Source organism: Mus musculus, chromosome 6, assembly GCF_000001635.26.
Source record: "Mus musculus strain C57BL/6J chromosome 6, GRCm38.p6 C57BL/6J".
Classification (NCBI taxonomy): domain Eukaryota; kingdom Metazoa; phylum Chordata; class Mammalia; order Rodentia; family Muridae; genus Mus; species Mus musculus.
The window spans coordinates 57,431,461-57,454,866 of NC_000072.6; the positions used below are offsets into that span (position 1 = coordinate 57,431,461).

At 40.2% G+C, this 23,406-nt stretch overlaps 1 protein-coding gene and 1 pseudogene across 1 annotated transcript; one reads left to right on the forward strand and one right to left on the reverse strand.

Moving 5' to 3' along the window:
- The first annotated feature begins 230 nt into the window (after positions 1-230).
- Vmn1r20 (vomeronasal 1 receptor 20) lies at positions 231-1,142 on the forward strand. Its single transcript, NM_001101533.1, has one exon. The coding sequence runs from the start codon at positions 231-233 to the stop codon at positions 1,140-1,142; it is 912 nt and encodes a 303-aa protein (NP_001095003.1).
- Vmn1r-ps11 (vomeronasal 1 receptor, pseudogene 11) lies at positions 15,904-16,866 on the reverse strand (annotated as a pseudogene).

Here is a 23,406-nt window from a genome sequence, read left to right on the forward strand (position 1 = left end):
ATGGTAAGTATACAGGAGATGCATGCAAGGCATGTAGAAATGTAGGCAATGATGTAAAATCTGGAACATCAAAAGTTAAAGAGACAAGCCAATCATCAACAAGTATGAAAAATGAAATGAGGACAGAGTCTTATTATCCAGTGTATCAAAAGCTTGATGTGTACTCTATCTTTTTCAGATATTTGAAATACATTTCTACAATGCTCTTAAGATGAATACAATTATTACTTATGTTCTCACTCAAGAATGTCCTTTATTTCCAAGCTGGACTTGGAGTCCTAGCAAATATGTCTCTTCTTTGCTTCTATATTTTCATAATTGTAGGTCACAGACCTAAGCCCACAGACTTGATCTCCTGTCAACTGACTTTCATTCACATAATGGTGTTCCTCACCGGAGGGGACCTGTTGCTTACAGACATATTTGAGTCACTGAATATTAATAATGACTTCAAATGTAAGGCAACTTTTTACATAAGTAGGGTGATGAGATGCCTCTCTATCTGCACCAGCTGCCTCCTGAGTGTGTTCCAGGCTGTCACAATCAGTCCCAGTACTTCTTGTTTGGCAAAATTTAAACAGAAACTAAGAAAATACATGGTCTATGTTTTCTTATGTATTTGGTCTTTCAGCTTTTCCTACAGTAGTAGCCGGATCTTCTATGTTCGTGGTTTTACTAATGTGAGTGAGACTAACCAGATGCAGATCACTAAATCCTGCTTACTCTTCCGCATGAACTCCATCATCAGGGTATTCATTTTTACAGTGACAACCTCCAGAGATGTATTTCTTGTAGGAATGATGCTAACCACAAGTACATACATGGTGATTATCTTATGTAGACATCAGAGGCAGTGCAAGCACCTTCATAGCATCAAGCACCTGAGAGCATCCCCTGAGAAAAGAGCCACCCAGACTATCTTGCTGCTAGTGATTTTCTTTGTGGTCATGTACTGGGTGGACTTCATCATCTCAACCATATCAGTTCTGTTGTGGAGGTATGACACAGTCATCCTGAGGGTTCAGAAGTTTTTGATGTATGCCTATCCCACAATTAGTCCTTTGGTACAAATCAGTTCTGATAACAGAATAATAATTATGGTGAAAAACATGTACTCAAAGCACCACCAGAGATTTTTTTAAAAAGATATTTTCATTTCTTTAAAAAACTATTAATTTATTTATTTATACCTATGAGTGTTGTTGTGCCAGCATGTATCTATACGTGCATTCCTGCTACCCGCAGAGGTGAGATGTCATGCAAAATCCTGAAATTGGACTTATAGATTGGCTATAAGGAATCATTCTGTTCAGCACCAATTATTTTTCTCTAAAGTACAGTTTGTTTCTTTTAAACTTTAATGTCCCTAGCACATATGTAGCAGATGTACAGCCCAGTCTCCACGTGAATTCCCCAGCAAATTGTGCCTGTTCCTAAAGTTGCTGTCTGTAATGGAATCCATTCCCCAACAGTTCTGCCTTGTTTAGCATCAGCTGGAGAGGCTGACCTAACCCCTGCAGAGACTTTATTGCCTGGGCGGTGTAATACAATGGGGTGGGACACCATATCAGAGAAGAAGGGGATGAGGGATAGGAAGTGGAACTCTGTGAAAGGGACACTGGTTGGGATTTAAATGAATGAATCAATAAATAAATAAATAACTCAAAAAAAAACCAAAAACAAAATTAAACTTTAATGGTTCAGGTAGCAAAGCACGATTCTTCATATGATTTAATTAAAATTTGTGGTATTACACAAATACATTCTTTTGACATTTCTGTTGTTAAGAACCATAGAGTTTTAAAGTTAATTGTACACAATAAATTGATATTTCCACATAAATTCTCTTTCTCCTTTCTCCTTTCTCCTTTGTAAAATGAATATTCCCTTGCTGCCGAGTTTACTCAAAAGGAGATCCTTGCTGATAGTGACTTTCTAAGCTTTCTCTCCAAAAAGATTTTGTACTCTTGCTCATCAAAGAATAGTTAAAATATTTTATTGTAGCTTTATTTCTATTCCCTAATTATAACTTTTCTGGATCCATAAAAATACTACAAATTTAAATTCCCATTTTTTTGCTACAGTTACTGTTAGACCTAGTGGGGAAACCCCCACCCAATTCCGGATTCTGCGTGCACCCAAAAAATCACGAAGGACCATCTCTTGATGTAATTACATGAGGTCGTTTAATGAGGGAGCTCCGGACTGACATGCATCCCACACAGGAGATAACGGTCACAAGGCTCGAAAGCTAGGGGTTTTTATGGGGTAAGGGGCTTAGTGGTGTGGAATTCAGCATAGCGACACACTATTGGCTTATTCAAACATTAACAGAAAGATTACAGGGCATCAGGATTTTGTTCCTGTGGGCTGGGGGCTTATCTTTGTTCACATAGCAACCAGTTGATATATGACTTTACCAGGCATCAAGGGGCAGTAGACAGAGGGGAGGTTCCGGCCAGGTGGTGTTGACCCAGACAAGATAGCCCTGCTTGTACAATCAAGCTGTTCTTAGGAATGTCTTAACAACAGCCCTGTCTGTTCTGCTTTGTTCTCGGCCCCAGGTCAGGGGCTCATAGACAACTCTTTCACATGAATCACAAGATACAAAATCTCATTTTCTTTCATTACTTAATGACTCTTATATGAAAATACCATGTGCCTGTTTATTTGAACTTCATTTCATTTGCATGTTTTAAAATATTGTTGGTAAATAAAAATAGTTTAGACACACATACATATTGTAAATGTTTTCATTGTGTATCTGTATGCATGGATCTATGTGTGTACACAGATGAAGTATGTATACACACACACACACACACACACACACACACACACACACATATATATATATATATATATATATGCACATGGATGCCAGAAGGCAATGTTGGCTGTCACCTGCTCTTTCTGTTTGTTTTGCTATTGCCATTCACCTGCTGTCTTAATAGAACATCTCTCTCTCTCTGAGCTGTGTCAAGATGGTGGTCCAAGGGCTTCTTCGGTAACTGCCTCTCCAGCTCTGGGAGTGGAAGTGTTAATCACCATAGCCTCCCCCATTTAAAATTATGATTTTTTAATTGAGAAACAAAAATTCATAATGTCTTGGATTTTTTGAATTTTTTATTATTATTTTTAATTAGATATTCTCTTTATTTACATTTCAAATGTTATCCCCTTTCCCAGTTTCCTCTCCGAAAATCCCCTATCCCCTTCCCAAATAGCCGAATAATACTTCACTGTGTAGATGTACCAAATTTTCTTTATCCCTTCTTCAGTTGAGGGACATCTAGGTTGTTTCCAGCTTCTGACTGCTATGAACATAATTGAGCAAGATTCTGAGATATTGAAGCACCTTTTGAGTATATGCCCAGGAGTGTTATATCTGAATCTTCATGTAGAATTATTCCTTGTTTGCAGAGAAACCCCAACATTGATTTCCAGTGTGGTTGCACAAGTTTACATTTCCATCAGCAATGGAAGAGTGTTCTCCTGTCGGCCCTATCTTGGCCCTGGATTGGGCCTTGAGGACAAACCGGAGCCTGGCTTGGGTTTTGAAAACTGTCTCAATCACTTCCTTACTGCAGTTACTCAGCACGACCTGCTTAAGCCTGTCTTTGCCTAGTTACTGCTGACATAGAATAACTTTTTTGGCTCTGTCAGTCACCTCATTCCCTCCTCCCGTCACCCTTCCCCTCCCCCTATGTCATCTCACCTCACCAAAAATCCTCACCTCCTTCCTCAACCGTATATAAACAAAAGACTGATACAATAAAACAAGTTCCTGCTTTGACAGACTCCTTGCTCAGGGTAGTTATTCTTAGGGTGGTTATTCTCTTAATGGCAGGAGATCCTAGCCACAACACACACCATCCCACTTCAGCCCAGAGACTCAGCTGGACCGGGTTCTCTCCTCTCAGCCTAGACCTGCCAGCAGAGAGCCAGCAGATTGGTGCCCATGTGAGGAGCTTTCTCCCATCTCCTGACAGGAGTATGTGTTGATGGGTCAATTGGTCTGCCTGCATTCTCTTTGTTCCACATCTTCACCAGCAAGTGCTATCTCTTGCTTTTTTATCTTAACCATTTTGATGGGTGTAAGATGGAACCTCAAAGTTGTTTTGATTTGCGTTTCTGAATGCTTAAGGACTTTGAAAATTTCTTTAAGAGCTTCCCAGCCATGTAATATTCCTCTGTTGAGAATTCTGTTTAGTTCTTAACCCCCACTTTAATTAATTTATTTACTTATTTATTTATACTTTAATCTTTTTTTACAGTCCATATTTCATCCCCTCGTGGTCTGCACCCTGATGGCTCATCCCATACCTCCTCTCCCACACCCCATCTTCCAGAGGATGTCCCCACCCCCCAGGCCCACCCCACCCCACCAGGCCTCCATACTCCTTGGGACCTCTAGTCTCTCCAAGAGCTAGATGCATTTTCTCTCACCGACGCCAGACCAGGCATTCCTCTGCTGTATGTGTGTGTCAGAGACCTCATATCAGCTGGTGTGTGCTGCCTGCTTGGTGACTTAATGTCTGGGAGATCTTGGGGGTCCAGGTCAGTTGGGACTGCTGATCTTCCCATGGGGCTACCCTCCTCAGCTTCTTACACCTTTTGCCCAATTCAACCCCAGGGGTCTCCAGTTTCTGACTATTGGTTGGGTGAAAGTATCTGCATCAGACTTTTTCAACTGCTTGCTGCTAGGCTCCTGTCTACAAGCACACCACAGCATCAGTAACAGTGTCAGGGCCCTGGACCTCCCAGTGAGCTGGATCCTAATTTGGGCCTATCGCTGGACCTCCTTTCTCCCATGCTGTTCTTCATTTTTGTCCCTGCCCTTTCTTTAGACAGGAACAATTCTGGATCAGAGCTTTTGACTGTAGGATTACAACTCCATTCCTTCACTGGATGTCCTGTCCCTCCACTGGAGATGGACTGTATAAGTTCCCTCTCACCACTGTAGAGCTCTTCATCCAAGATCCCTCCCATTGATCCCTGAGAGTTTCTCACCTCCCATGTTTCTGGTACATTCTAGAGGCTTCGCCCACCTCCTAACTCTCCAGGTTGCCTGTTTCCGTTCTTTCTGCCGGCCCATATAGCTTCAGTCCTGTTTCCACCTGCCTCCCCTAATACATGATTATGTTCCCCCATTCCCCTCCTTGTCCCCTCTCCCACCAAGGGGCCTCCCTCCTCATTACTGCTTTCTTCTCCCTCCCAAGTGGGATTGAGGCATCCTTACTTGAGTCCTTCAGCTTCTTATTTTTCTCTTTCTTGAGTAGTTCTGTGGATTATGTCCTGGGTGTTCTATACTTTTTTTTTTAACTAATTTTCACTTATTAGCGAGTACCAACCATGCAAGTCCTTTTGGGTCCGAGTTATGTCACTTAGGATGATATTTTCTAGTTCCATCCATTTGCCTGTAAATCTCATGATGTCTTTGTTGTTAATAGATAAATAGTTTTTCATTTGGTAAATGAACCACATTTTCTGTATCCATTCTTCCATTGTGGGGCATCTGGATTTTTTCCAGGTTCTGGCTATAACAAATAAGGCAGCTATAAACATAGTGGAAAACATGCGCCTGTGGCATGGTGGGGCATCTTTTGGTTATATGTCCAAGAGTGGTAGAGCTGAGTCTTCAGGTAGATCTATTTCCAGTTTTTTTTTGTTGTTGTTGTTGTTGTTGTTTTTTTTTTTTTAAGGAATCTCCAGATTGATTTCCAGAGTGGTTGTAGCAGCTAGCAATCCCACCACAACGGAGGAGTGTTCCTCTTTCTCCACATCCTCACCAGCATCTGCTGTCACCTGAGTTTTTGATCTTAGCCATTCTGATTGGTGTAATGTGTAATCCCAGGGTCATTTTAATTTGTATTTCACTGATCATTAAGGGCTTTGAATATTTCTTTAAGTGCTTCTCAGCCCTTTGAGATTCTTCTATCTTGAATTCTTTGTTTAGTTCTATACCCCATTTGTTTAATTTAGATGTTTGTTTGGTTTGTTGGTTGGTTTGGGATTTGTTTGTTTGTTTTGATGGTTAGTTTATTGAGTTGTTTATATATTTTGGATATTAGCCCTCTATCAGATGTGGGGTTAGTGAAGTATTTTTTTTTCCCAATTTGTAGGTTGCAAGTTTGTCCTATTGGCTATGTCTTTTGCCTCATAGAAGCTCTCCTGTCTTTTTTTTTTTTAAGATTTATTTATTTATTATATGTAAGTACACTGTAGCTGTCTTCAGACACTACAGGAGAGGGAGTCAGATCTCGTTACGGATGGTTGTGAGCCACCATGTGGTTGCTGGGATTTGAACTCAGGACCTTTGGAAGAGCAGTCGGGTGCTCTTACCCACTGAGCCATCTCACCAGCCCCTCTCCTGTTTTATGAGGTCCCATTTATTGATTCTTTACCTTAGAGCCTGAGCCATTGGGGTTCTCTTTAAGAAATTTCCCCCAGTGACAATGAGTTTGAGGTGCTTTCCCATTTTTCTCTTCTATTAAAGTCAGTGTATCTTGTTTTATGTTGAGGTCCTTGATCGACTTGGACTTGAACTTTGTGTAAGGTGACAAATATGGATCTATTTTCATTTTTCTGCATACAAACTGCCAGTTACATGAGTAACATTTGTTGAAGATGCTTTCTATCTCCATTGTATATTTTTGACTTTTTTGCCAAAGATGTGTCCATAAGTATGTGGCTTTAGTTTTGTGTTTTCAATTCTATAACATTGATCAAACTGTCTATATCTGTACCAATAAATACAATGCTGGTTTTTTTTTAATCACTATTGCTCTGTACTATAGTTTGAGGTCAGGGATGGTGATTTCCACAGTTATTTTATTGTTAAGAATTGTTTTCCCTGTCCTAGGTTCTCTGTTTTTCCAGATGAATTTGAGAATTGCTCTTTCCATGTATTTGAAGAATTTTATTGGGGTTTTGATGGTGATTGTGTTGAATCTGTATACTGTTTTTGGTAGGATGGCCATTTTTACTATGTTTATTTTACCAATCCATGAGCATGAGAGATCTCTCCATTTTCTGAGATCTTCTTCAATTTCTTTCTTGAGAGACTTGAAGTTATTGTCATACAGATATTTTACTTGTTTGGTTAGAGTTACCCAAAGACATTTTATATTATTTATGACTATTGTGAAGGGCGTTGTTTCCCTACTTTTTTCTCATCCCATTTATTATTTGTACAAAGGAAGGCAACTGACTTATTTGAGTTAATTTTTTATCTCACCCTTAGGATGAACTTGCTCATCATCTATAGAATTTCTCTGATAGAATTTTGGGGTTGCTTATTAATACCATCATATCATCTGTAAATAGTGATACCATCAGTTCTTCTTTGCCAATTTGTATCTCCCTTGATCTCATTTTGTTGTCTTATTACTCTAGCTAGAAATTCCAGTACTATATTGAATATATATGGGAGAGTGGGCATCCTTGTCTTGTCCCTGGTTTTAGTGGAATTGCTTCAAGTATCTCTCCATTTAATTTTATATTGGCTGTTGGTTTACTGTATATTGCTTTTATTATGTTTATTCATTGGTCTTGAATTCCTAATTTCTCCAATACTTTTTACATAAAGGGATGTTGTATTTTATCTAATGCTTTTACAGCATCTAATGACATGATCATGTGATTTCTTTTTTGAGTTTGGTTATATAGTGGCTTACATTAATTGAATTTTGTACATTGAAACAACCCTGCATCTCTGATAAAACTTATTTTATCATGGTGGATAATGGTTTTGATGTGTTCTTGGATTAGGTTTGTGAGAATTTCATTGAGTATTCTTGCATTGATATTCATAAGTGCAATTGGTCTGAAGTTCTCTTTTTTGTTGCATCCTTGTGTGATTTAGGTATCAGAGTAGTTGTGGCTTCATAAAAATGAATTAGGTAGTGTTCCTTCTGTTTCTTTTTATGGAATAGTTTAAGAAATATTAATATTAGCTCTTCTTTGAAGGTCTGGTAGAATTCTGCACTAAAGCCATCTGGCCCTGGGCTTTCTGTGGTTGGGAGATGTTTAATAATTTCCATTTCCTTAGTGGATATGGGGCCTGTTTAGATAGCTTACCTGCTCTTGATTTAACTTTTGTCATGGTATCTGTCTAGAAAATCATCCATTTCATCTAGATGTTCCAGTTTTCAGTATAGCCTTTTGTAGTAGGAGCTGATGATTTTTTGAATTTTCTCAGTTTCTGTTATATCTCCATTTTCATTTCTGATTTTGTTGACTTGGATACTGACTCTGAGCCCTTAAGTTAGTTTGGCTACGTGTTTGTCTATCTTGTTGATTTTCTCAAAATCAAAACAACAAACAAACAAAAAAACTTCTTTTGGTTTTGATGATTCTTTTTATTGTTCTCTTCCTTTCTAATTGGTGGACTTCAGCTCTGAGTTTGACTATTTCCTGACCTTTTCTCCTCTTGCATGTGTTTGATTCTTTTTGTTTTAGAGTTCTCAAGTATGCTGTTAAGTTGCTAGTGTAGGATGTCTCCAATTTCTTTCCATGTCACTTATTGCTATGAATTTTCCTCTTAGCACTGCTTTTTTTTTCCATTTTTTATTAGGTATTTAGCTCATTTACATTTCCAATGCTATACCAAAAGTCCCCCATATCCACCCACCCCCACTCCCCTGCCCACCCACTCCCCCTTTATGGCCCTGGTGTTCCCCTGTACTGGGGCATATAAAGTTTGCAAGTCCAATGGGCCTCTCTTTCCAGTGATGGCCAACTAGGCCATCTTTTGATATATATGCAGCTAGAGTCAAGAGCTCCGGGGTACTGGTTAGTTCATAATTTTGTTCCACCTATAGGGTTGCAGATCCCTTTAGCTCCTTGGCTACTATCTCTAGCTCCTCCATTGGGAGCCCTATGATCCATCCATTAGCTGACTGTGAGCATCCACTTCTGTGTTTGCTAGGCCCCGGCATAGTCTCACAAGAGACAGCTACATCTGGGTCCTTTCAATAAAATCTTGCTAGTGTATGGAATGGTGTCAGCGTTTGGATGCTGATTATGGGGTGGATCCCTGGATATGGCAGTCTCTACATGGTCCATCCTTTCATCTCAGCTCCAAACTTTGTCTCTGTAACCCCTTCCATGGGTGTTTTGTTCCCAATTCTAAGGAGGGGCATAGTGTCCACACTTCAGTCTTCATTCTTCTTGAGTTTCATGTGTTTAGCAAATTATATCTTATATCTTGGGTATACTAGGTTTGGGGCTAATATCCACTTATCAGTGAGTACATATTGTGTGAGTTTCTTTGTGAATGTGTTACCTCACTCAGGATGATGCCCTCCAGGTCCATCCATTTGCCTAGGAATTTCATAAATTCATTCTTTTTAATAGCTGAGTAGTACTCCATTGTGTAGATGTACCACATTTTCTGTATCCATTCCTCTGTTGAGGGGCATCAAGGTTCTTTCCAGCTTCTGGCTATTATAAATAAGGCTGCTATGAACATAGTGGAGCATGTGTCCTTCTTACCAGTTGGGGCATCTTCTGGATATATGCCCAGGAGAGGTATTGCTGGATCCTCCGGTAGTACTATGTCCAGTTTTCTGAGGAACTGCCAGACTGATTTCCAGAGTGGTTGTACAAGCCTGCACTCCCACCAACAATGGAGGAGTGTTCCTCTTTCTCCACATCCACGCCAGCATCTGCTGTCACCTGAATTTTTGATCTTAGCCATTCTGACTGGTGTGAGGTGGAATCTCAGGGTTGTTTTGATTTGCATTTCCCTGATGATTAAGGATGTTGAACATTTTTTCAGGTGCTTCTCTGCCATTCGGTATTTCTCAGGTGAGAATTCTTTGTTCAGTTCTGAGCCCCATTTTTTAATGGGGTTATTTGATTTTCTGAAGTCCCCCTTCTTGAGTTCTTTATATATGTTGGATATTAGCCCCCTATCTGATTTAGGATAGGTAAAGATCCTTTCCCAATCTATTGGTGGTCTTTTTGTCTTATTGACGGTGTCTTTTGCCTTGCAGAAACTTTGGAGTTTCATTAGGTCCCATTTGTCAATTCTCAATCTTACAGCACAAGCCATTGCTGTTCTGTTCAGGAATTTTTCCCCTGTGCCCATATCTTCAAGGCTTTTCCCCACTTTCTCCTCTATAAGTTTCAGTGTCTCTGGTTTTATGTGAAGTTCCTTGATCCACTTAGATTTGACCTTAGTACAAGGAGATAAGTATGGATCGATTCGCATTCTTCTACACGATAACAACCAGTTGTGCCAGCACCAATTTTTGAAAATGCTGTCTTTCTTCCACTGGATGGTTTTAGCTCCCTTGTCGAAGATCAAGTGACCATAGGTGTGTGGGTTCATTTCTGGGTCTTAAATTCTATTCCATTGGTCTACTTGTCTGTCTCTATACCAGTACCATGCAGTTTTTATCACAATTGCTCTGTAGTAAAGCTTTAGGTCTAGCATGGTGATTCCGCCAGAAGTTCTTTTATCCTTGAGAAGACTTTTTGCTATCCTAGGTTTTTTGTTATTCCAGACAAATTTGCAAATTGCTCCTTCCAATTCGTTGAAGAATTGAGTTGGAATTTTGATGGGGATTGCATTGAATCTGTAGATTGCTTTTGGCAAGATAGCCATTTTTACAATGTTGATCCTGCCAATCCATGAGCATGGGAGATCTTTCCATCTTCTGAGATCTTCCTTAATTTCTTTCTTCAGAGATTTGAAGTTTTTATCATACAGATCTTTCACTTCCTTAGTTAGAGTCACGCCAAGATATTTTATATTATTTGTGACTATTGAGAAGGGTGTTGTTTCCCTAATTTCTTTCTCAGCCTGTTTATTCTTTGTATAGAGAAAGGCCATTGACTTGTTTGAGTTTATTTTATATCCAGCTACTTCACCTAAGCTGTTTATCAGGTTTAGGAGTTCTCTGGTAGAATTTTTATGGTCACTTATATATACTATCATATCATCTGCAAAAAGTGATATTTTGACTTCCTCTTTTCCAATTTGTATCCCCTTGATCTCCTTTTGTTGTCGAATTGCTCTGGCTAATACTTCAAGTACTATGTTGAAAAGGTAGGGAGAAAGTGGGCAGCCTTGTCTAGTCCCTGATTTTAGTGGGATTGCTTCCAGCTTCTCTCCATTTACTTTGATGTTGGCTACTGGTTTGCTGTAGATTGCTTTTATTGTGTTTAGGTATGGGCCTTGAATTCCTGATCTTTCCAAAACTTTTATCATGAATGGGTGTTGGATCTTGTCAAATGCTTTTTCTGCATCTAACGAGATGATCATGTGGTTTTTGTCTTTGAGTTTGTTTATATAATGGATTACATTGATGGATTTTCATATATTAAACCATCCCTGCATCCCTGGAATAAAACCTACTTGGTCAGGATGGATGATTGCTTTAATGTGTTCTTGGATTCGGTTAGCGAGAATTTTATTGAGGATTTTTGCATCGATATTCATAAGAGAAATTGGTCTGAAGTTCTCTATCTTTGTTGGGTCTTTCTGTGGTTTAGGTATCAGAGTAATAGTGGCTTCATAAAATGAGTTGGGTAGAGTACCTTCTACTTCTATTTGTGAAATAGTTTGTGCAGAACTGGAATTAGATCTTCTTTGAAGGTCTGCTAGAACTCTGCACTAAACCCGTCTGGTCCTGGGCTTTTTTTGGTTGGGAGACTATTAATAACTGCTTCTATTTCTTTAGGTGATATGGTTCTGTTTAGATGATCAACTTGATCCTGATTCAACTTTGGTACCTGGTATCTGTCCAGAAATTTGTCCATTTCGTCCAGGTTTTCCAGTTTTGTTGAGTATAGCCTTTTGTAGAAGGATCTGATGGTGTTTTGGATTTCTTCAGGATCTGTTGTTATGTCTCCCTTTTCATTTCTGATTTTGTTAATTAGGATTTTGTCCCTGTGCCCTTTAGTGAGTCTAGCTAAGGGTTTATCTATCTTGTTGATTTTCTCAAAGAACCAACTCCTCGTTTGGTTAATTCTTTGAATAGTTCTTCTTGTTTCCACTTGGTTGATTTCACCCCTGAGTTTGATTATTTCCTGCCGTCTACTCCTCTTGGGTGAATTTGCTTCCTTTTTTTCTAGGGCTTTTAGATGTGTTGTCAAGCTGCTAGTATGTGCTGTCTCCCGTTTCTTCTTGGAGGCACTCAGAGCTATGAGTTTCCCTCTTAGAAATGCTTTCATTGTGTCCCATAGGTTTGGGTACGTTGTGGCTTCATTTTCATTAAACTCTAAAAAGTCTTTAATTTCTTTCTTTATTCCTTCCTTGACCAAGGTATCATTGAGAAGAGTGTTATTCAGTTTCCACGTGAATGTTGGCTTTCCATTATTTATGTTGTTATTGAAGATCAGTCTTAGGCCATGGTGGTCTGATAGGATACATGGGACAATTTCTATATTTTTGTATCTATTGAGGCCTGTTTTGTGACCAATTATATGGTCAATTTTGGAGAAGGTCCGTGAGGTGCTGAGAAGAAGGTATCTCCTTTTGTTTTAGGATAAAATGTTCTGTAGATATCTGTCAGGTCCATTTGTTTCATAACTTCTGTTAGTTTCACTGTGTCCCTGTTTAGTTTCTGTTTCCACGATCTGTCCTTTGAAGAAAGTGGTGTGTTGAAGTCTCCCACTATTATTGTGTGAGGTGCAATGTATGCTTTGAGCTTTACTAAAGTGTCTCTAATGAATGTGGCTGCCCTTGCATTTAGTGCGTAGATATTCAGAATTGAGAGTTCCTCTTTGAGGATTTTACCTTTGATGAGTATGAAGTGTCCCTCCTTGTCTTTTTTGATAACTTTGGGTTGGAAGTCGATTTTATCCGATATTAAAATGGCTACTCCAGCTTGTTTCTTCAGTCCATTTGCTTGGAAAATTGTTTTCCAGCCTTTCAGTCTGAGGTAGTGTCTGTCTTTTTCCCTGAGATGGGTTTCCTGTAAGCAGCAGAATGTTGGGTCCTGTTTGTGTATCCAGTCTGTAAGTCTATGTCTTTTTATTGGGAAATTGAGTCCATTGATATTAAGAGATATTAAGGAAAAGTAATTGTTGCTTCCTTTTATTTTTGTTGTTAAAGTTGGCATTCTGTTCTTGTGGCTGTCTTCTTTTTGGTTTGTTGAATGATTACTTTCTTGGTTGTTCTAGGGCGTGATTTCTGTCCTTGTATTGCTTCTTTTCTGTTATTATCCTTTGAAGGGCTGGATTCGTGGAAAGATATTGTGTGAATTTGTTTTTGTCGTGGACTACTTTGGTTTCTCCATCTATGGTAATTGAGAGTTTGGCCGGGTATAGTAGCCGGGCTGGCATTTGTGTTCTCTTAGTGTCTGTATAACATCTGTCCAGGCTCTTCTGGCTTTCATAGTCTCTGGTGAAAAGTCTGGTGTAATTCTGATAGGTCTTCCTTTATATGTTACTTGACCTTTCTCCCTTACTGCTTTTAATACTCTATCTTTATTTAGTGCATTTGTTGTTCTGATTATTATGTGTCGGGAGGAATTTCTTTTCTGGTCCAGTCTATTTGGAGTTCTGTAGGCTTCTTGTATGATCATGGGCATCTCTTTTTTTATGTTTGGGAAGTTTTCTTCTATTATTTTGTTGAAGATATTAGCTGGCCCTTTAAGTTGAAAATCTTCATTCTCATCAATTCCTATTATCCGTAGGTTTGGTCTTCTCATTGTGTCCTGCATTACCTGGATGTTTTGAGTTAGGATCCTTTTGAATTTTGTATTTTCTTTGACTGTTGTGTCGATGTTCTCTATGGAATCTTCTGCACCTGAGATTCTCTCTTCCATTTCTTGTATTCTGTTGCTGATGCTCGCATCTATGGTTCCAGATCTCTTTCCTAGGGTTTCTATCTCCAGCATTGCCTCGCTTTGGGTTTTCTTTATTGTGTCTACTTCCCCTTTTAGTTCTAATATGGTTTTGTTCATTTCCATCACCTGTTTGGATGTGTTTTCCTGTTTTTCTTTAATGATTTCTACCTGTTTGGCTGTGTTTTCCTGCTTTTCTGTAAGGGCCTGTAACTCTTTAGCAGTGCTCTCCTGTAATTCTTTAAGTGACTTATGAAAGTCCTTCTTGATGTCCTCTATCATCATCATGAGAAATGTTTTTAAATCTGGGTCTAGATTTTCGGTTGTGTTGGGGTGCCCAGGACTAGGTGGGGTGGGAGTGCTGCGTTCTGATGATGGTGAATGGTCTTGATTTCTGTTAGTAGGATTCTTACGTTTGCCTTTCGCCATCTGGTAATCTCTGAAGCTAGCTGTTTTAGTTGTCTCTGTTAAGAGCTTGTTCTTCAGGTGACTCTGTTAGCCTCTATAAGCAGACCTGGAGGGTAGCACTCTCCTTAGTTTCAGTGGGCAGAGTATTCTCTGCAGGCAAGCTCTCTTCTTGCAGGGCAGGTACCCAGATATCTGGTGTTCGAACCAGACTCCTGGCAGAAGTTGTGTTCCACTCACTAGAGGTCTTAGGATCTCGTGTGGAATCCTGTGTGGGCCCTTGCAGGTGTCAGGCGACTCCGCTGGCAAGGTAGCCCGGGGCTCGAGTGGAGTGGAAGGGGTTTGTGCCCCAGATCAAGCCCGGGTAGCCTGCTTCCCTATGTACCGCAGTCTCAGGTTCCGCGCGTTTGGATTGGGGCAGGCGCTGTGTTCCACTCACCAGAGGTCTTAGGATCCCGTGGGGAGTCCCGTGTGGGCCCTTGCGGGTGTTGGGCAAGACTCTGCTGGCAAGGTAGCCCGGGGCTCGAGTCGAGCGGAAGGGACTTGTGCCCCAGATCAGGCCCGGGTAGCCTGCTTCCCTATTTACCCCAGTCTCAGGTTCCACGCGATTGGATTGGGGCAGGCGCTGTGTTCCACTCACCAGAGGTCTTAGGATCCCGTGGGGAGTCCCGTGTGGGCCCTTGCGGGTGTTGGGCAAGACTCTGCTGGCAAGGTAGCTCGGGGCTTGAGTCCAGCACTGCTTTTATTATGTCCCATAAGTTTTGTTATGCTGTGTCTTAAGGTTCATTGAATGCCAGGAAGTCTTTCTTTCTTCTTTTTTTTTTAAATTTCTTCCCTAGCCAAGTTATCATTGAGTAGAGAGAGTTGTTCAGTTTCTATGGGTATGTGTGTTTTCTATTGTTTTCCTTGTTATTGAAGACCAGCCTTAGTCCATGGTGATCTGATATCCAACAAAGAAGAAATAAAATCTGAAAGAAATGGAAAGAATACCTCTATTAGATACCATGCCTGCAATTGAGGGATAGGGCCACCCACTCATCTCAAAAATTTAACTCAGAAATTTTCCTGCATAATGGAAACACAAGGATAAAAACATGGAGCAGCTACTGAAGGAACAGCCAGTTAGAGACCCCACAGTGAGATCCACACCATCTATAGGCACCAAACCCTGGAAATATTGTGATGCCAACAAGTACTTACATGAAAAAGGCATGGTACAACTGTCCTATGAGAGTTTCTGCCAGCACCTGACTAAGACAGATGCAGATACTCACAGCTAGCCATCTGATTAAAACTGGGGACCCCAATGCAAAAGTTAGTGGAAGGAATGAAAGAGCTGAGGGGGAGTGCAATCCCTTAGGAAGAACAATAATATCAACTAACCAGACTTCTCAGAGCTCCCAGGGACTAAACCCTTAACCAAAGTGTATTCATGGGTGGCTCCATGACTCCTGCTATGTATTGCCTTAGCAATGGTATCAGTGGGAGGTGAGGTGCTTGATCCTGTGGAGGCATGTTGTCCAATGAAGGTAGAATCTAGAGGGGCGAAGCAAGAATGGGTGGCAGGTGGGGAAGCAACCTCTTAGAGGCAAAAAGGAGTGGGATGGGGTAGGGAGTTTATGGAGGGGATACCAGGAAGGGGATAACATTTGAAATGTAAATTAATTAATTAATTAATTAATAAAAAATTAGTTGCACTAAGTCTGCAAGTCTGTTAGCACATTGATTATTCTCTTATCAGAACTGATTTGTACCAAAAAAGTAATTGTGGGATAGGCATTCACCACAAAGTTCTGAATAGTCTGGATGACAGGGTCATACATCCATAACAGTTCTGAGGTAGGTGAGACAGTAAAGTCCACCCAGTAAATGGCCACAAAGAAAACCACCAGCAGCAAGATGGTCTGGGTGTCTCTTTTTTTAAAGGGAAGCTCTCAGGTGGCTGATGCTATGAAGATGCCTGTATTGCCTCTGTTGTCTAAACAAGATAATCGCCATGTATGTGCTCATGGTCAGTGTGATTCCTACAAGAAAAACATCTCTGGAGAGTGACACTTTTAAAATCAATCCACTGATGATGTAGGTTATGGTGAAGAGTGAGCAGGATTTAGTGCATTCCTAGTCAAACAGAAGAAATCTGGTTAATATTGAACAAACTGAAAGATCAAATATAGAAGAACACATAGATCATGCACATTTTCAATCTATGTTTAAATTTTGCCAACAGTGAGGTCCTGGGAATGACTGGAACAGCCTGGACCATACCCATGGGGCAGGTGGTGCAGATAGAGAGGCCTCTCATCACCCTGCTTACGAAAAGTATTGCCTTACATTTGAATTCTTAATATTCAGTGTCTCAACTATGTCTGTGATGCAAATGTCCCCTCCAATGAGTAACATTATTATGTGAATTAAGGTCAGTTGACAGGAGATCAGGTCTGTGGCTTTATGTCTATGACCAAGGATTATGAAAGTATAGAAAAGAAGAAGAAACATATTGACTAGGGCTCTAAGTCCAGCTTGGAAATAAAGGACATTCTTGAAGAAAGGTATAAGTGAAGAATGTTTTCATCTTAAGAGCATAGTGGATGTTTACTCCATTTATCTGGGAAAAAAAAGTAATTGTTTATACATCAAACCTGTGATTCAGTTGACAACATGGCTCTTTCATCATTCTATTTTCCTTATCAATTGTAGATTAGTCTGCTTCTGTAACTTTAGATCTTTATAACCTGTATTTCTATATACTGTCCACATATCTCTTGAGTGTGTGTGTGTGTGTAGACAGCAAATGACACCACATGTATTTCTACTGTGCATACTTTGTATACCTATATTTTATCTTAGTCTCATGTCTTAGAAATCCAATGTAATCATTCTTAGTTTTTAGCACCTTTTCCAGGGGAATAGATCACATGGTAAAAAATACCCAACGAATTTCCACATAAATCAAATCATAAATTGAATAAGAAGGTTACAACATAGATATTTACATGCATTCTCATTAAGATTAGACGTTATTTGTCACTGGCTCTACAAGTTCACTGAAAAAAAATCTATTAATTTTTGTATCTAAGCTATCATCAAAACCCAGCCAATATTTTATCTTCTGTTCTTACACCTATGACAACTAGTTAGTTCCATTTTTTTTGTCCCTTTGTTAATTGTTTTACAATCTCTGCAATGTGTCTCAAGTTGTAAATGCCTACTTTTTAATCTCAGAAGCAATTTGTGACACTTGGAGACTGGCAGAATTCTAATTGCATTTTTCATGTCAAAGATGGCAGTCCTACTATAAAGTGCTTGATAATTACTAATATAATTTTAGAAATTCTCAGATCATCATTAAGAATTAAATCATCTATTTGTCTACATAGTATCACTACAAGACATCTTTGCTCATCTAAATAAATCTGCCCAAAAATGTGGGCTAACACTGAGTGATTGTTTTATATATATTAAATATATATATATTAAATATGTATATATATAGTATATATAAAATATATATTTAATAATGAAAGAAATGCATATTAATAGAAGGAATCTTTCCTAAAATTTAGTCACTTTAGTCTTATGTAGAAGATGATAAATGACATGAGAAATGCTGTCAGGCAGTGGCCAGAAAGAAATAAGTTAACCCTTACCTCAGCAGTTCTGCAAGGAATACCTGGTATGTGTGCAGGTTATTTCTCAAGACAGTTTCTAAGAGCCCTAACAATAGCACATTTGCATAGCGGGTTCCAGCAATGCTTAGGGTGGGTCAGAGTGACTTTCTTTGAATGAACACTCTTTGAACCCAGGAAGCGGGTGGGTGGAGGAATGTCACTATCTGTTTTATGATTAGCATACCTTAGAGCATTGAGTCACAGAGGTCACATTCTCAAGCCTGGACCTAAAGGCCTAGAATTTTGTTTTTACATTATACTTTTTCATTCCCCACTTCTACTTGTGAATAGTTCTAATCTTAGAACTAGACACTATCTTCTCCCTGACTCACTTGATCCTTTAGGGCATGGTACTGTTGTCTCAAAATTAAAAGCTGCATTGCACTAATTCTTGTTCTAATAAAGGTGACTTGCCTATTTAACACACATGGACCTATAATTAAAAGCAGAAGCAAAATCAAAAGGGGTCCCATAAAGGCATGGTGGTGCATGCCTTTAATCCCAGCACTTGGAAGGCAGACGCAGGCGAATTTCTGAGTTCGAGGCCAGCCTGGTCTACAGAGTGAGTTTCAGGACAACCAGGGCTACACAGAGAAACCTTGTCTCAAAAAAAACCAAACCAAAACAAAAAGGTAGAAATTAGGGTGGTCAAGAGTACAAGAGAAGGGCCTTTCCACCGAGTCTCAAGGTTTTCTGTGAAGAGGCAACTAATGTAGACCAAATCTCTAACTTGGAAGAGATGTGGGGCTTGCAGGTCTTCTTCTCTTGAGTAGGCCTTCTGTAGCTGCTTCTATGCTCACTGTCATACCCACTCAAGTGCCTTCAGCCTAGAGAACAAAGGCTGGGAAAGCAGCATGTCAGCACTATGTACAGAGGCTATGTTTACCAGTGAAGGGGGCCCCCATAGAGTAATTTATAGGGGGTCAGTCCAAACTGTCCAGGGGTGTTTCTAACCCTAAAGAGCACAAAAAGTAGGAGATCTATCCAATCATTAGAGCCAGTCTCCACTGTCAATTTAGTAAGGGTCTCTTTTATGGTTTTATTCATTCTCTCTACCTGTCCTGGGTTTGGGGGCCTGTATGCACAATGTAACTTCTAATCAATCCCCAATATCTTGGCCAGTCCCTAACTTACCTGGGCAACAAAGGCAGGTCCGTTATTGGACCCAATTACCTTGGGTATCCCAAACCTTGGGAAGATTTTCTCTAGGATCTTCTTGGCTATCACATTGGCTATATCAGTCCTGGTAGGAAAAGCTTCTACCCAGCCTGAAAAGGTGTCTATAAACACTAAGTACTATACACTGTGTTTGAGTGGGTCTGAGTTAGCATCTGGTGACACTTGGAGATCACAACTTGTGACCAAGTCAGAGGCTGCTGTAGCCACTTCTCAAAAAGCCAATAAAATGAGCCAAAATTAAAAATGGAAAGCAGAAAAGGGAGATCTACTCAATGGAGCCACTTTGGGAACAGGGACACAGTAATCTAATACACCCATCAAGTCCATTTTTAGAGTCCTGAAGTGAGCACACAATTTAAATAGAGGGCTTAGGATTTCCACAGCTAATCAGCCCTAGTCATTCCCATCTTTGACTCTTCCTTGTCTAACTTTTAGTCTCATCCTGCAATGTGGCCTGACAAGATATTAGAATTGTGTGAAGTCTCTTTCTGGGAGAAAAGTTCACTCTCTGGTTGCTGCTCTTTCCTTCCCTGAAGATGAGAATCACAGGAAACTCCCTTATCTTTGGCAAATTTTTATTCTTTTAACAGTCTAATCATATTGACAGACAGTCTCTTTATAATGTTGTTGTATCTGCCACACCAGTTACATGGAGGGGTCACATTTTATAAGAAAGAGAGAGGAAAAAAAAGAAAGGAAGGGAGGGAGGGAGGGAGGGAGAGAGAGAGAGAGAGAGAATGAGGATGTATTGTAGATTCTGTCCTTAGTTTTGGTATAAACTAAACATTTTTAAATATTATTTTTATTTTAGCATATAACTTAATCCACATGGAGTTTTAAAAGAGGTCTTTATTGTAATGAATTACCAATTTGACTATTGTTTTTATGGTTCACTTACATTTTTCATTAATTAGTATTTACTTTACATCCCAATCATAGCTTCCTCTCCCTCTTCTCTTCCAGTCCCTCTGCCTCTCCTCCCTTCTTCCCAGTACCCTCTCCCTTTCTCCTCAGTGAAGGGGAGGCCTCCTGTGGTTATCAACTGCATTGGCAGATTAAATTGCAGAAGGACTAGGTGTGTCTTTTTTTATTGAGGCTAGACAAGGCAGCCCACCCAGTTTCACATTTTAATTAAAGAATGTTTCCTATTTTATCTTTAAAAATTTTAATTCTTTGGGCAGTGGCTCTCAACCTTCCTAGTACTGTGACCTTTTAATACAGTTTCACATGTGGTGACCCTGTACTGGCCAGGATTGAGTCAACTTGACACAGGCTGGAGTTATCACAGAGAAAGGAGCTTCAGTTGGAGAAATGACTCTAGGAGATCCAGCTGTGGGACATTTTCTCAATTATTGATCAAGGCGGGAGGGCCCCTTGTGGGTGGTACAATCTCTGGGCTGGTAGTATTGGATTCTATAAGAGAGCAGGCTGAGCAAGCCAGAGAAAGCAAGCCAGTAAGAAACACCCCTCCATAGCCTCTGCATCAGCTCCTGCTTCCTGACCTGCTTGAGTTCCAGTCCTGACTTCCTTGGTGATGAACAGCAGTATGGAAGTGTAAGCCGAATAAACCCATTCCTCCCCAACTTGCTTCTTGGTCATGATGTTTGTGCAGGAATAGAAACCCTGACTAAGACAGACCCCTAGCCATAAAATTATTTCATTGCTACTTTATAGCTGTAATTCTGTTTTTATTTTAATTCATAATGTAAATATTGGATATGCAGAATATCTGACGTGGGACCCAAAGGTGTTGTGACCCCCAGGTTGAGAACAAATGCCCTAGGGCATTGTTAAGCACAGGAGATATACTAGTTTGTAGGTAGCAAATATTTATGTTGTCTTTAGATCTTTCCATTTGTTCAAATACTTGCAAGTTAGTTAGCAACTATCATGCATAAGCCACTGGAGTACCAGACAGCAGTTTCATCTCCAAACACATCTCTATGCATTTGAAGAGGAGAGTCAGGAGAGGAAGGCCGACAGACAATGAATCAATGCATGTCAAAGACAAGGAACAAATTCATCTGGAATAACACAAATTCATCTGGAATAACAAAAAACCTAGGATAGCAAAAACTCTTCTCAAGGACAAAAGAACCTCTGGTGGAATCACCATGCCTGACCTAAAGCTTTACTACAGAGCAATTGTGATTAAAAACTGCATGATACTGGTATAATGACAGACAAGTAGACCAATGGAATAGAAATGAAGACCCAGAAATGAACCCACACACCTATGGTCACTTGATCTTCGACAAGGGAGCTAAAACCATCAAGTGGAAGAAAGACAGCATTTTCAACAATTGGTGCTGGCACAACCGGTTGTTAAAATGTAGAAGAATGCGAATTGATCAATTCCTATCTCCTTGTACTAAGGTCATATCTAAGTGGATCAAGGAACTTCACATAAAACCAGAGACACTGAAAATTATAGAGGAGAAAGTAGGGAAAAGCCTCGAAGATACAGGCACAGGGGGAAATTCCTGAATAGAACAGCAATGGCTTGTGCTGTAAGATCGAGAATTGACAAATGGGACCTCATGAAACTGTAAAGCTTCTGTAAGGCAAAAGACACCATCAATAAGACAAAAAGGCCACCAACAGATTGGGAAAGGATCTTTACCTATCCCAAATCGGATAGGGGACTAATATCCAATATATATAAAGAACTCAAGAAGGTGGACTCCAGAAAATCAAATAACCCCATTAAAAAATGGGGCTCAGAGCTGAACAAAGAATTCTCACCTGAGGAATACCGAATGGCAGAGAAGCACCTGAAAAAATGTTCAACATCCTTAATCATCAGGGAAATGCAAATCAAAACAACACTGAGATTCCACTTCACTCCAGTCAGAATGGCTAAGATCAAAAACTCAGGTGACAGCAGATGCTGGCGAGGATGTGGAGAAACGGGAACACTCCTCCATTGTTGGTGGGATTGCAAGCTTGTACAACCACTCTGGAAATCAGTCTGGCGGTTCCTCAGAAAATTGGACATAGTACTACCGGAGGATCCCGCAATACCTCTCCTGGGCATATATCCAGAAGATGTCCCAACCGGTAAGAAGAACACATGCTCCACTATGTTCATAGCAGCCTTATTTATAATAGCCAGAAGCTGGAAAGAACCCAGATGCCCCTCAACAGAGGAATGGATACAGAAAATGTGGTACATTTACACAATGGAATACTACTCAGCTATTTAAAAAAATGAATTTATGAAATTCCTAGGCAAATGGATGGACCTGGAGGGTATCATCCTGAGTGAAGTAACCCAATCACAAAGGAACTCGCACAATATGTACTCACTGATAAGTGGATATTAGCCCAGAAACTTAGGATACCCAAGATATAAGATACAACTTGCCAAACGCATGAAATTCAAGAATAACGAAGACCAAAGTGTGGACACTCTACCCTTCCTTAGAAATGGGAACAAAACACCCATAGAAGGAGTTACAGAGACAAAATTTGGAGCTGTGACGAAAGGATGGACCATCTAGTGATTGCCATATGCAGGGATCCATCCCATAATTGGCTTCCAAATGCTGACACCATTGCATACACTAGCAAGATTTTGCTGAAAGGACCCAGATATAGCTCTCTCTTGTGAGACTATGCCGGGGCCTAGCAAACACAGAAGTGGATGATCACAGTCAGCTATTGGATGGGTCACACGGCCCCTTATGGAGGAGCTAGAGAAATTACCCAAGGAGCTAAAGGGAACTGCAACCCTATAGGTAGAACAACAATATGAACTAACCAGTACCCGGGAGCTCTTGTCTCTAGCTGCATATGTATCAAAAGATGGCCTAGTCGGTCATCACTGCAAAGAGAGGCCCATTGGACTTGCAAACTTTATATGCCCCAGGACAGGGGAACACCAGGGCCAAAAAGGGGCAGTGGGTGGTTAGGGGATTGTGGGGGGTGGGTATAGGGGACCTTTGGGATAGCATTGAAAATGTAAACGAGGAAAATACCTAATTAAAAAAAATGGGGCTCAGAGCTAAACAAAGAATTCTTACCTGAGGAATACTGAATGGCTGAGAAGCAACCTGAAAAAATGCTCAGCATCCTTAATGATCAGAGAAATGCAAATCAAAACAACCCTGAGATTCCATCTCACACCAGTCAGAATGGCTAAGATCAAAAATTCAGGTGACAGCAGATGCTGGCAAGGATGTGGAGAAAGAAGAACACTCCTTCATTGTTGGTGGGATTGCAAGCTTGTACAACCACTCTGGAAATCAGTCTGGTGGTTCCTCAGAAAATTGGACATAGTACTACCGGAGGATCCAGCAATACCTCTCCTGGGCATACATCCAGAAGATGTTCCGCCAGTAAGAAGGACA